At 41.6% G+C, this 14,327-nt stretch overlaps 1 protein-coding gene across 3 annotated transcripts in view; it reads right to left on the reverse strand.

Moving 5' to 3' along the window:
* The window catches only part of Piezo (piezo type mechanosensitive ion channel component), a 237,466-nt gene that overhangs the window by 54,253 nt on the left and 168,886 nt on the right, over nucleotides 1-14,327 (reverse strand). For all 3 annotated transcript variants that reach the window (XM_050191503.3, XM_055062065.2, XM_050191500.3), the window contains 4 exons: nucleotides 14,140-14,270; nucleotides 11,360-11,521; nucleotides 8,134-8,406; nucleotides 6,392-6,607 (listed from right to left, as the gene is read on the reverse strand). In XM_050191503.3, coding sequence (XP_050047460.1) covers nucleotides 6,392-6,607; nucleotides 8,134-8,406; nucleotides 11,360-11,521; nucleotides 14,140-14,270 — 782 coding nt within the window. The remainder of the gene's footprint in view (nucleotides 1-6,391; nucleotides 6,608-8,133; nucleotides 8,407-11,359; nucleotides 11,522-14,139; nucleotides 14,271-14,327) is intronic.

Consider the following 14,327-nt stretch of genomic DNA (forward strand, 5'->3'; position numbering starts at 1 on the left):
ACCAGCAGCAAAGAAGAATACACTTCGTTGCTGTTACTGTGTATGGTTAAGCTCTGTGCCACCAGGTGGCTGCACCGTGCAGACCATTCACATTTTCCCTTCTGCTCATCTTATGGCTCATCCCGTTACGGCACAGTCAAGCGGCCAGACCCTGTCCCCTTGCGCTTGCGTTTGCCCTGATACCGGACTTGCAAAACGCTATTGCGTTAGTAATCTTCCGGTGTAAAGTGATGGCCACAAATGCGCAAATCCTGGCACCGATCGGATAGCGGCAGTCCGATGCGCAGCAGCCAGTTCGCTCGTACACTGCCTTGTAGAGGGACACGATGTCGCAGCTTGACATACTGCCAGTCGCTACGTTTGCAGTCCACAAGGCAACAAAGTCGAAACATAGTGCTCGCGAAAAGACTGAGACCGACTCCGACCGCAGAGCTCTCGTCAAAATGGAGTACGTTGTAACACAAGCAGACGACACTTGCTGTGTGCCGGAAGTGCTTAAGTGTACTGAAAAATTGTTCTTGTGCATTCTCTTTACGTTACTTTCTTTTTATAAAAACAAATTAACTAACATTCCAACTATTACGAAGATCATTTGTTTACCATAAAGTTGGAAAAATTATCGATCACGCGCCCTGGTCAGCCAATCGGATAGCTCGCCCCACTGACGTCATATGGGTGATTTCGGTCATATGGGTAGGGGCGGCTTAAAATTCCGCCGAGCAGTGTGCTGCGATCGGCAGCGATGTGCATTTTTAAAGCCTTATAATAAATTACACACTTTACGTGGAGCACTTAGATGTGTCAATGATTAGAAGGACCTACTCTAACGACTCAGTATGTTTGTAGAAAATCGTCAAAAGCGTTTCAGGGTCCCTTTAACTTGACACATCTTGATGACCTTCAAAGTGTTTATTTTTCAATTTTATTATTTCCAATAATCCAAAGCCTATCTCTGCTTCATGAAAAAAAAATCAAGCCCACTAAGTAGACAATCACTGCATATGTGCAGTAGATTTTCTTGCTTGCAACCACCACAAAAGAAGCATCTGCAGTAACCCTGCCTTCCCCCACCTCTCGCACAGTCACAACTAATCTTTCCTTTCGAGCATTTCCAATTCCTTTACCTAACCTAAACCTTACCCTTTCATGCCTGCTTAGGCTTTTCATACCTTGGGGGACTGAGGCTTCACTGCCCCTTTGCTTCTGTCATTTTTTTGGTTACTTCATGGAGAGTGTGCCCTGCAGTTCAAGACCAGCAGGTGTGGTTACACTAGGGATACACAAAATTTGCTGGAGGCCAGACCAATCCCAGGGCAAGTTGAACTCTCATTGGCTGAATGTGATAGTGGGTCTTAGGTGCCTATAAAGTTAGATTCAAGACACTTGGCAGGTTATTCTATTCTTGTGCGTGGTGCTATGACAAATGACAGTGGTCAAAGTCAACTTATTCTTTGTTTTTATTCTGGTCTCGAGCAAGGTGTGCCTCATACTGTCGGCTGTGTCAACAGAGGATTTAGAGGGCCCCTCATCAGGTCTGGCCATTTTGAGCTGACAAGCGCAGTGCATACAATGTGCACTAACAATCGTGTCTGCAAAGTATTACACTGCTGCGCACCACGAAGAGAGCTGAAATTGCAAACCAAACACCGTGCACCCTTCTCCTCATGGGTGGTGTGCTCCCAGCTGGAGAGTCGACGTAAATTGCACAAATGCACCAACGTTAATTGCAGTGCTGCAACATCACTCACAGTTAAATGCGACACTGACAATTATTCACAGCAACATCAATGATTTGTTTGATCTGTTGCCTGAATAGATTATTTAAAGTTTCGTAAAATAATAAAAACCTACAAACCGAATGTCTGCCAATCTTTGTTTCACATCGTGCCATAGCAAGAAGGATGCAATTTCGTTTCATCTGCTTATTCCCATGTCGTGCAGTCATGCACAAAGAAAATGAAACTATATGCCATTTTATACCGATTTCCAATGCACGATCATGCTCTCTGATCCACTTGCATCTGCCTCAGTGCTTGTGACTGTGGCACTGAGTTATACAACTAACCAGGTATTCTTATGCAGTGCACACAAACTTTCGCACTGCACAAAACAACACAAATGCAACAGCTCGTGTATTAGACCGTCACCAAAAAAGCATCACTCAAGCAAAAACGCAAGAGCAGGAAAGAAAAGAAAAGAAGGCAGAGTCCATGATGTACCTATCGATTACTAAATCCTCTGGCTCTGGAATGGGAGACCGGAGGGAAGAATTTCACTTGCGGAGGCTAGACAGGGGTAAGTTGAAAGAGCGAATGAGCGTCTATGTTGGCAGTGATGCTCGCCTCCCGAAATCATGGGTTCGTGGCACTTCAAATATTTCTATCTCTGCTATTAACGAATTAATTCGAAAAATTATTGTGGTACAACACTCCTTAGAGGGCACATGACAACTTCCAGCATATAACCAAAATTTGCTATGTGGCCTGGTGAGGGCCCTTTAAGAGTTGTGATCAGTGCAGCTTCTCTTGTTTCTTTGTTTCCGTACATATCTTGCAAATGAGTTTGCTTCTGCAAAGCTTAAGACCTTTTTGCATTAAGAGTAGCCACACTCAGTTCCCCCAAAAGATCTCTCAGCAATGAATGGGAGACAGCATCTACTTTGTCTCAGACTTTAAAGTACCTGCCCAGTCATCGCTATTGTATCTCAAGCAGAAGGAACACTTACAACTTTACCCAGCCTAAGCCTCCACCAAGCGCACAGAAACATAGAGAAGCACTCGTTTTCTGTCCCAATGATTGAAGGGCTTGAGATTGCTTACAAAGTATTACAGTAAGAAGTATACTCCTGGTCAAGATTCTGTTTCCAGTAAAGCAAAGCTTTTAATGCTTTTTAATTTTGGCTAATCTCATTATCACCATCATCATCAGTCTGTTTTATGTCCACTGCAGGACGAAGGCCTCTCCCCACGACCTCCAATTACCCCTGCCCTGCACCAACCGATTCCAACTAGCCCCCGCAAATTTCCTAATTTTGTCGCACCACCTAGTCTTCTGTTGTCCTCTACTGTGCTTCCCTTCTCTTGGTACCCATTCTGTCACCCTAATGGTCCAACGGTTATCTACTCTACGCATTACATGACCTGCCCAGTGCCATTTTTTCTATTCATGTCCATTAGAATGTTGTCTATACCCGTTTGATCCCTGATCCAAATCACTCTCTTTCTTTCTCTTAACGATGCACCTAACATTCTTCATTCCATCGCTCTTTGCGTGGTCCTTAACTTGTTCTCAAGCTTCTTTGTCAGTCTCCAAGTCTCTGCCCCATATAACAGCACCGGTAAAATGCACAGATTGTATACCTTCCTTTTCAATGATAATGGTAAGCTTCCAGTCAGGAGCTCATGATGTCTGCCGTATGCGATCCAACCCCTTTTTATTCTTCAGTGAATTTCCTTCTCATGGTCAGGGTTCTCTGTGATTAGTTGACCTAGGTAAATGTACTCCTTCACAGACTCTACAGGCTGACTGGCGATCCTGAATTCTTGTTCCCTTGCCCGGCTATTCATCATTATCTTTGCCTTCTGCATATTAATCTTCAGCCCCACTCTTACACTCTCTCTGTTAAGGTCCTCAATCATTTGTTGTAACTCGTCTGCAGTGTTGCTGAATAGAACAATGTCATTGGCAAACTGAAGGTTGCTGAGGTATTTGCCGTCGATCCTTACTCCTAAACCTTCCCAGTTTAATAGCTTGAATATTTCTTCCAAGCATGCAGTGAATAGCATTGGAGAGATTGTGTCTCCTTGTCTGACTCCTTTCTTTATAGATATCTTCCTACTTTTCTTGTGTAGAATTAAGGTGGCTGTGGAATCTCTATAGATATTTTCCAAGGTATTTACGTAAGCGGTCTGTACTCCTTGATTACGCAATGCCTCTATGACTGCTGGTATCTCTACTGAATCAAATGCTTTATCGTAATCTATGAAAGCCATATAGAGAGGCTTATTGGACTCTGCGGATTTCTCCATAACCTGATTAATGACATGGATGTGATCCATTGTAGAGTAAGTAACCTTTCCTGAAGCCAGCCTGCTCCCTCGGTTGACTAAAGTCCAGTGTTGCCCTTATTCTATTGGAAATTATCATGGTGAATATTTTATCTAATAGTGGGAGTAAGCTAATGGGCCTGTAATTTTTCTATTCTTTGTCTCCCTTTTTGTGGATTAGTATAATGTTGGCATTCCAGTTCTTTGGGACCCTTGAAGTCGATAGACACTTTGTATAGAGAGCCACCAGTTTTTCAATCAGTATGTCTCCTCTATCTTTGATTAAATCGACTGTTATTCCATCTTCTCCTGCCACTTTTCCCCGTTTCATGTCTTGCAAGGCCCTTCTGAACTCATCACTAGTTATAGGAGGAATTTCTGTATCCTGTTCATTATTCTTTCGAATGGAGTTCTCCCGAGTCCTCTGGGTACTGTACAGGTCAGCATAGAATTCTTCTGCTGCATTTATCGTACCTTCGAGATTGCTGATGATACTACCCTGCTTATCTTTCAGTGCATACATCTTGGTTTGTCCTATGCCAAGTTTCCTTCTCACTGATTTCAGGCTGCATCCATTTTTTATACGCCTTCCCCAGTCTTTCTCACGTTATAATTTCGAATATCATTTATTTTCGCCTTGTGGATAAGTTTTGGCAGTACCACGAATTCTATCTTATCTCTTGATGATGATGATGATATGTGATGTTTAATGGCGCAAAGGCCAGGTATGGCCAAAGAGCACCATGGCAAATGATAATTTTAACAATGTATTGTAAATGGCGTGGACAGTGAAGTTCATCATGGTAGATGTGACATGGCTGAAGAAGGGCCTAAAAACTGTCGCTGCGTAAAATATATAGGTAGTAGTCTTATCTTATCTCTTGAGTAGTCTTATCTCTTGAGTTGGACACTTTAATTCTGTCCTTTCTTTATTAGGTCCTTTGTTATTTCGGAGAGCTTGCCTACTGGTTGCCTTGGTGCCTTGCCTCCCACTTCAGTTGCTGCTTCTGAAGCCAGCCTCGTTACGGTTTCACTCATTACCTCTATGTCATCATCATCATCTCTCTGTTCTAAGGCTGCAAATCTGTTTCCAAGTGCCAGTCTAAATTTGTCTGCTTTTGCCCTTACTGTTGTTGACCTGTTTGTTCTTGACCAGTTTTAATCTCGCTCTTCAAATTGAGGTAAATCCTAGCCCTCACTAACCTATGATCACTGCACTTTACCCTACCTATCACTTCTACATCCTGTACTATGCTGGAATCGGCAGAAAGTATGAAATCAATTTCATTCCTTGTTTCACCATTAGGGCTTTTCCAGGTCCACTTTCTGTTGCTACGCTTCCTGAAAAAGGTGTTCATTATTCTCAGCTTATTCCTTTCTGCGAATTCTACCAGCACCTCTCCTCTAGCATTTCTAGAATCGACGCCGTAGTTGCCAATGGCCTGTTCACCCGCCTGCTTTTTCCCCACTTTTGCATTGAAGTCACCCATTACTACTGTATACAGAGTTTGGACTTTTCTCATCGCTAATTCAACATCTTCATAAAACTGATCTACTTCCTCATCATCGTGGCTGGATGTTCGAGCTTAGGGTTGTACTACCTTTAATCTATACCTCTTATTAATTTTGATTACAACTACAGCTACCCTCTCATTAATGCTGTAGAATTCGTCAATGTTGCCCGCTATGTCCTTATGGATTAAAAATCCCATTCCGTATTGCTTCTTATCAGGGAGACCTCTATAGCAGAGCAAATGGCTGTTATTCAGCAACGTCCTCTGCTATAGAGGTCTCCCTGATAAGAAGCAATCTATCAAACATATATATCAATTGACAAAAAATATAATTACTTCAGTTATTTATTTAAATAACTAAAGGGTTATTGGTCGACAGATTTATTATTTGAAATAAATTGGCATTTTTGTATCATTTTGGAACAACATTACATTGGGAAAGGGTACTAATGCATGCCAAGTCTATGCTGAATGACTACAGCTCTCATATAGTGAAACATTCCCTGTGACTTAGCATAAATGCCTCAGAGCTTTTCTTCCTGCAATATGATGAGGCATAAACCTTTTCAATTAACAATGGATATGCAGTATGAATACCGTTCACATGTGCTTGGCATTCCTCAGCTGAAACCAAAGATGCTTTAGCTTTGAACAAGCCAAACACTTTGCATTTTAGAGACTTTTGTACACCATGTACGAATATAAAATGTGCATGCATTCCAAGATACAATTTACATTGTACACTTGGCAGGCACTTGCACTTTTCCTCATTCAGCTTTTTGCATTCATCCTGCACTTAACATTTGCACCAAGACAATGGCCATTTCTCACCTGAGCCTTGACAATGCGCTTTTCGTCGGCAAGCTTGCGTGCCACATAACGATAGTCACGAGAGACTGAATTGAGCTTGGCAGTGGCACTGATCAGCATGCTGTCCAGAAGAGCCCAGCCAAAGGCCAGAAGGCTGCGTATCCGTTCAGCATATGTGTCCTCCACTGGTGGCTGTTGAGCTGCACTTTCCGGTGGTGGTGCTTCACTCCCTGGCACCTAAAATAGACATTATTGTTCAACAGCTATTCCCTAAAAAACAGTGCAACTACTTCAGAAAATCAGAATGGCTTAAGTAAACCCCAGATGGGGGTTGAGCTGCAGTATATATTCTTGTGCAAGGGCGACTTCTTAGTAAAACTCATGAATTTTTTTTTTATTCACAAGCATTCGAAATTTAACTTTATGGCTTTAAGCATGTTAACACCACAGTACTGTTAGTGTGCCCCATAAACATCACAATATGAGTAATAAGTAATAATCCTGTTTAACATCCCAAAGCTACACCCTGTCTATAGAGGTCACTGTAATGAAGAGCTCCACATTGAGCTTGATCACCTGGATTTCTTAAACATGCACGAAAACCTCGGCACATTGTTTTTGCAGTTGACTGTGATTGAAATGCTACAGCAAGAAATCAAACCTGGTATCTTGAGCTTGGTGGCAGACCCGAGCATATGAGTTATTGCGAGTGCCCAGAGCTCCAGAAAAGGTCAGTACATCTTGTAGCAATGAGCGAAAGGTGACTAAAATGCAACAAACACTGCATTCATCCTTTTCATGCATTTTCGTCAGCCTCCATTGGGAGAGTTCAAAGCTTCCAGAAAAACCACAGCGGCTGGCACACATGAATGTGTGCACTTCACACTGTGCACATATTGACATAAAGACACAAAAAGGAGCCCACGATACATGAAACTTCGTGTAATGTGCCCCTTGTGTTTATGTATGTCAGTGCTAAAACAATTTCTCTGTGAGAAATGAACTCGACCAAATTAACACTTTAGTGACTGTGCACATAAACCATGAGACGATTCAGGTTTTTAAATTTGGCAACAAATACACGGCTCACAACCTTGGTTTTGTTTTCCATGTTCTTGTAAAAACATGGGGCCCTTCACCACTCTCAAAGAAAGGAGAAAAATATTCCCTGTAATAATCTGTCCTGTGACAGGATTTGAACGGATTCTCCCAGAGCCAGCACTGGTGCACATACTAGACATGCTAGCCACTTGGCCATAACCCATCTGCTGACAACTATGCCTTGTGCATGACATGTAACAGGTAAGACTTGAATAATGATGTGCACATCTTTTAAGTGCAAGTACTTAAAAAATAGCGTTCTGGTAATAAATGCTAGTGACACATCATCTGTAGTGGAATAGAAGAGCCTGATGAGAAAGAAGTGTTGCTTGCAATTACCTCAGCCATGGTAGGTGGGTAAGTCTCTAGTCTAATGGTGCCAATTTTTTTTAATCACTTTAATGACCATGTATGCAGTGAAGAAATAACACTGCCTAAGCGGTTTGTGCCACAGTACAAGAACAAAACTTGTGCAGAATAAAGATTAACTTTATGTGTACCCTAATTTTTAACAACAGCCTTTCCAAACCTAACATAAAGAAAGGGGAGCAACAGTATTTATGAAAACATACCAACCAACACAGGATGTTTATCAGTGAGGATGCCACAACAATTTCGTAAAATTTCAACATACTCAAGGTGCTGGGAACCAGGGAACTAACCTGGCTAGGCTCTTGAGGCTGTGAAAGCTTGGAAGCAGTGGGACCACTAGAAAGTGCGATGGTGGGAGCAGCAGTGGGAGCCGCAGCGGGAGCAGCAGCGGGAGCAGCAGCGGGAGCAGCAGGGGTGGCAGTGGCGGTGGGTGCAAGAGGGAACACAGCAGTCTCTCCCTCATGAGTCTCATGACGGGGGTCCTCTGGGAGGACTGCCTCGTCAGCACTCGTGGAAGGCAAGTCGCTTGCACTTGGCAATGGTCTGCTAGATGACTTGGATGGCTGCAGACACCATAATGTTTCTCGACAAGCACATACTTGTAAGAAGGATTTCTGAAACACACGTTCCTATGCAACAAATAGGCTACAAGTATAGCAGGTATATATCGGGACTGTGCTGCAGGACAGTCATATAACCCTGTTAATGCGTCATTGAGGTCTCTTCCACGACAGCTGCAGCAGATGACTCCTAGAGAGAGCAGCTCACTTGCTGTGAATAATGCTTCCTTTAAAAATTTTATCATGAAATATGCAAGTGAATGATGTAACTCTGTACTACGAACAACAAAAGCTTGGTTCTCAGCAGTATGAAAGCTCAATAGAAACTGAAGTTAAGGATTTGAGGAAGGATTGTCTGAAGAAAGAAGAAAATAGTTAAGAAAATGTACACTTGCCATTCAAAATAGAATGTATATGCACTTTCAGAACACAGTATGGGTACTTTGATAACAAACAAAATGCACAGCAACTTCAGTTATATATGCAATGAATGACGTAAGGTCTGCAAATAAGTCTTGCAAAGCGGAGAGGGGACTGCATTCTGTTTATCATACGTACAGTAGATGGTATGCATGATTCTAAAAGCATGCGGGTTGACAAGTTTATTTTAGCAATGATAGGGGCTGAATTGAAGTTAATGGCATCACACATAACTTAATGCTGCTCGGTCAATTAATTTAATGAACAGTCTTTTGGCCACATCATCCAGACATTGTTTTAATGATTTTTCTGCAAGGTTACTGGTTTCATCAATATAGCTTCCCTGGCAATTTCTTGTTTTCAATGTTCTTTTTGCTCTGATGAGTTTCTACTTCAGCTTGCTCACAGGGGCTTAGCAGACATTACAATTTGAATATTTGATGATGATGATATGTGGTATTTTATGGTGCAAGGGCCAATCATGGCCAGAATGCCAAGCAATGTGTAATGCAGTCAATGATGTAATAAATGACAAATGGCATCATGGTTGGCTATAACAATGTAACGTGGCTGTATAGGGGCCTAAAAAACAGTAGTAAAACAATTATATATCTATTAAAATAGTCACAATGACTTGTCAGATGTGCTGTGAATCTGAAAGATATGCTCTGACAGAATGAGATACAAAAATATATAAATGCCAATAGCATTATTGCCTCAGCGAGGCCCTTAAATGCAAGGGCCTGTAGGCACGTGCTCTACAAAATGCTACTATCATAGCAGCAGCCTCTGGTGAGATGCTGTGCTACGAAACTCTTGGGCCTATAACTTGCAATAAACTAACATCTTGCAGAAAGTTAAAAACAGATTTTCTGTCAAAAAGTCGATCAGCACCAAGCAACATTGCTGGATATCAAGGAATATTCTGTCGGTAGGCTAGAGGGAAGAGCTTTTTCCTTTCGGATTCAATTTCTGTACACTCCAGCAAGACATGTTTTAGTAATGAGCACTTCCATAGTAATCAGCCTTTCTACATGCTTTACTACGCACACACACATTCTCTTTCATAAGTTGTACAATATGTTTGCTTTTGCAATTGTTTGCTGATCAGAGATTCTGCAATCAATAGCCATGATCACACATAGGCGAAGGTACACTTGAAGGCAGTGAGCAGTGCATAATCATCCAGCATAATGCTGGAGCAGCCACTGATGGTACTGACAATGTGTGTGAGATGCACACTGCTACACACTCTATATATTTTGCACAGTTCCAATGGGGTTTTAAGAGATGTTCAACATGCAATGGTGCACAGCAGAAAATGAAATATTGAAAGTGCAGCCTGAAGTGACGTGCAGATGGATTAAACAACAGAAGAAAAATGAGTCATAAAATAGAAATGCAGTGACAAGAAAGGCATTACTGGACACCTCTGGCATCTTTAACTGATTTACTGCAGTTATTTAAGTAAATCAGTAACTACAGTTACTACAATTACAATTATTTAAAAGAAGTCTTTATTCGAGTTATGGTGCTGAAAGTTTATTGACATGTGTAATTTTATCTGCTTATTTTGAATATGAGGTCCATTTCTATTTAACTTAGTCCAAATTTTATGAATGATTTTCTTGCTTAATGTTCCAAAAAGATTAGTGAAAAATCAGTTCCTCAAATTTCACTAAACAGGGTTTTGTGTGTGTGCATGCTTTTGCAGGATTAAAAAAAATCCAATAAGACAAACCTCATTGGTCTGTCTACCCTAAAACACATACACACAATAGAGTGTAACACTTAAGCGTTACACTATAGCATGACATTATAGATATAAAGTTTGGCCATTACGATTGTGCTAATTATTTCGCAACTTTGAAATTTTGCAAATATCACCTTTAGTTGCTTAGCACTCCTTGTGACAAATCTTATCTCTGCCTCCCCCTTAGTTAACCCATAAAAGCGATTTAAAGTATGCAATTTAAGTGTAACACCTATAGTGCAACATTACGTGACAGCAAAACGTTACATGCACTAAAACTTGGCTTTGTAGGGCATTACTACAATGTGCAAAAGAACAAAAGTTGGTATAATTCCTTGCACTAATTTGTGTTTTCTCTTCTCTATGTCGTTTCGTCCTGCCATGTTTCAAGATGACGAGCCCCGTACCTGCATAACTGTGAATTCTATTGAACCTGAGCACTTGCAAGGAGAGGAAAATATAAGTAACACTTAGGCTAACAGCTGTTGGTTAAAGGTCAAAACGTCTGAAATTGCTTTCAAGCATTTCCTTTAACAAACAAAAAAGGCCTACGTATTTCACAAAAAACTAAAAGAAATTATTTTAATGCTTGCAAATAGGTTACCATACGTGGGCTATATTGCACTGCAAGTACAACGACCAATCCATACAAAAAACTAAACAATGAGCCTTTAGACAGGCAGATAAAACACATTTTTTTAAAACATGCAATATTCAGTTATAAAGCTTGAATAACTCTGACTTCCAAGCTTGAACATGCAATGAAAAAGGAAAAGCCAAGACCTGTGATGTTCCGGAAACGGTGCGACTGAGTGGTGATCGGTCCATGCTCACAATAGGAGATAGACGGCTTGACTCATTAACATCATCTGCCTCCTCGGACACCAAGCGAGCATCTTCTGATGCACACTTTATGGTTCCACTTTTCATTGCATTACTCAGCAGCTGAAAAAGAAAACAGACTTTGATAAACTGCAATGAAGGTGAAGATTGCATCCATGCTCATTAATTTAGCTGGATTCCGCTCCTTCTTCAATGCCTTGCACTGCAAAGGCTATGGAGGAGCGGGGCATGCCCACAGCACTCCACGTCACCGTGACGTGCAGTTAAAGTACACACCACTACTTCCGATTTTGGCGCCTAACACATGCCAAACGTAAGCTAAACGTGGTTGTCCTCAGCAAGTCGCAGTGCACCTAGCCCGTGGACTGGTTGCGGCACCCTACAGTGGCCACAGTAGAGAGCTTTAGAATAGGGGCCCCAATAGTTTGAGGCCCCAAAGAGCTTTGCGGGCGTTAGCGTTGGGGCAAAAAGGAGTGAAGAGTTTTAGAATAGGGTTTTATATTTGCGGATAGCGTCTTGCACTGACAGCGCCACTACGGTGTCAAAGAAAAGCTATTAGAAATAAACAAAATATACCATTTTATGATAGGAATAGTAATTTTGACTCGTGTGTATTCACGTTTAATTACAATTTAGAGGTTATTCTATAAGCAGCAAACAATTAGTTGCGCTTAGTTTTAAGCAAGTCAACTTTATGTGCCTTCAACAGCCAAGCTTAGCTGTGTTAGGCCTACAAGCCATAAAATCCACAATCAAATTCGGAATCAGCGGCGTCTAATGAATCAATCTTCATAACACACGCTAGCTGAGAGAAAGCGATAACCGCACTCATTTCTCCTAACTTCACACATTACCACGAATCGAACCCAGTTTAGTGCTAGGTTAGAGCCATCGCTTCGATGGGTGCCGCCATGTTTGCTGAAGCAAAGCTTTTGGGGCCGCTATTTAGGCTCTCGCTAAATCGTTGAAATAGCGTTCCCAACGCAAAACCCAAACGCAGTTTGCGTCTCGCGCATGCGCAGTGGCTTCTACGCTATTTCTTTGGGGCCCCAAAATGTTTGGGGCCCGTATTCTAAAACTCTCTAGTATCTACACTACGCAGCAGACTGCAGCTACATGCAACTGTAGTGCGCATGTGAACGTTTGATTTGAACACGACAGGGCTTGAATTTTTTCACCAAACCTGGGGGGGTGGTTCAGGACTCCCTTAACTTATGTAGGAAGCACGCATGTAGATATATGAATAATAATAACAGACCAGTCATCCTTAGAATTTGAAAAACACTATACCCAAAGCCAAAAAATATTAAAATTTGTTGAAAAATAGTAAAAAATTGATTCATTATTTAATATGTTATTTAAAGTGCGCTCGCGATAATGTGATCAAGCGCATGCGAAAGGTAAGGCAGGGGGACATGCCTCTCCTTTTCTAGCATGGCTCGTGTATGCGCATGGTTGTCAGCACGGCTGAGCGCATATGCAGCCCACACACTGTTTGAGAGGTAATCTGCCATGTGCGCAAAGGGTGTATGTGCTAATGGCTTGGCATCATGTGTGCTGTCTTCCTGGCATGTTTAGTAATGGCGGTTGCATGTTCTTGAGTTTTGCAAGTGCATTGAAGCGACAGGCAGACAAAACATTCCCTCCCCGCTTCCGGCATTTTTCACGATAGTGTCGTCACACTGCAGGTGACACTATCAGCTGTAGGGGCAAAGTGAATGCGAAAGCGTGGCTAGCTTCACTTCGTACCACTGATGTGATGATATCGTTGACATGGCACGAAACTCTATATGAAACAACCTTTTGTCGCAAACCCTTAAATTCTACAAAAATGAAATTTTTTTCTTATTAAATTTAGCTTTCCACAAATGCTTGATAATTCAGAAAATTTTGTGCTTCCTTTCGTGTAAGAAAACATTCAATCAGCAATTGTACTTAGTTGCATAAAGGATCAAATTTCAATTGTATGTTGCCCGCTTCTGGAACACGTGACTGCCCTCCCTGAAACAGTGCTTTTTGCAGCTGCCGGCAGACAGCGACACAAGTTTATGCTTTCGCCATCGCGACAGCAGCTCGCATTCCTATAGGCGAAAGTAAATTTGCACTTTTTTCTTAAAAACCAGGCAATTAACTGTGTCAAGTGCTACACTAAATGAAATAGACTCTAAAATGCAATCTTTCTGCAAAATTTGAGCAAGAACAGTGCAGCGGTGAGCACAGAATCATTTTTCAAACAGGCGCAGCGAACTATGCAGGACCCTGCAATATTTGCTGTAACTACCTGAATGGAATTATTTGCTCTGCTAAAGTGTGTGCGTTTTGATTTGGCAAAATTTTCTATTGACTGAATTTTCAGCTGCAACATTACACAAGAAACAGTTTTTTTTTCCTGGTTTTGAAAGCACATTTTTTTTTCTCTCTACAGTTCTCTCTAAATCATCAATCATTACTAAATTCTTTTGCTAAGCCCATTTGTCCACATAGCCTCTGTCCAACTGTTGGGACATGCCCATGTACTCACTCAGCATAGTGGTACAAAATCCTGCAGCAAAGCATTTAATCTTTGAGGAAGAACACACTTTCCAAGACAAAGCCTAAACACATGCCTAGCTAGATTGACTAGAGTCAATACTCATAACCAATCTTCTAATAGTTCATACACATTGCCACATGAAATCCCACATAACCAAGTTCTTTTTTATTCCAGCTAGTCCACTCACAGCATTAATGCCTCGGATTTTGACATCTGCATCTTCCTCTTCAGTAGCTTTTCGACTTTTGACATCAAGGTCAAGATCAATATCCATTCCAGCAAAGTCATCAAAAAGGTAGTAGTCCCCGGAGCGTATGGCTGCCAAAATAAAGTAGCAACAAATTAGTCAGAATAACTAGCACTGCAAACATGCTA

This window comes from Dermacentor andersoni, chromosome 1, assembly GCF_023375885.2.
Source record: "Dermacentor andersoni chromosome 1, qqDerAnde1_hic_scaffold, whole genome shotgun sequence".
NCBI lineage: Eukaryota > Metazoa > Arthropoda > Arachnida > Ixodida > Ixodidae > Dermacentor > Dermacentor andersoni.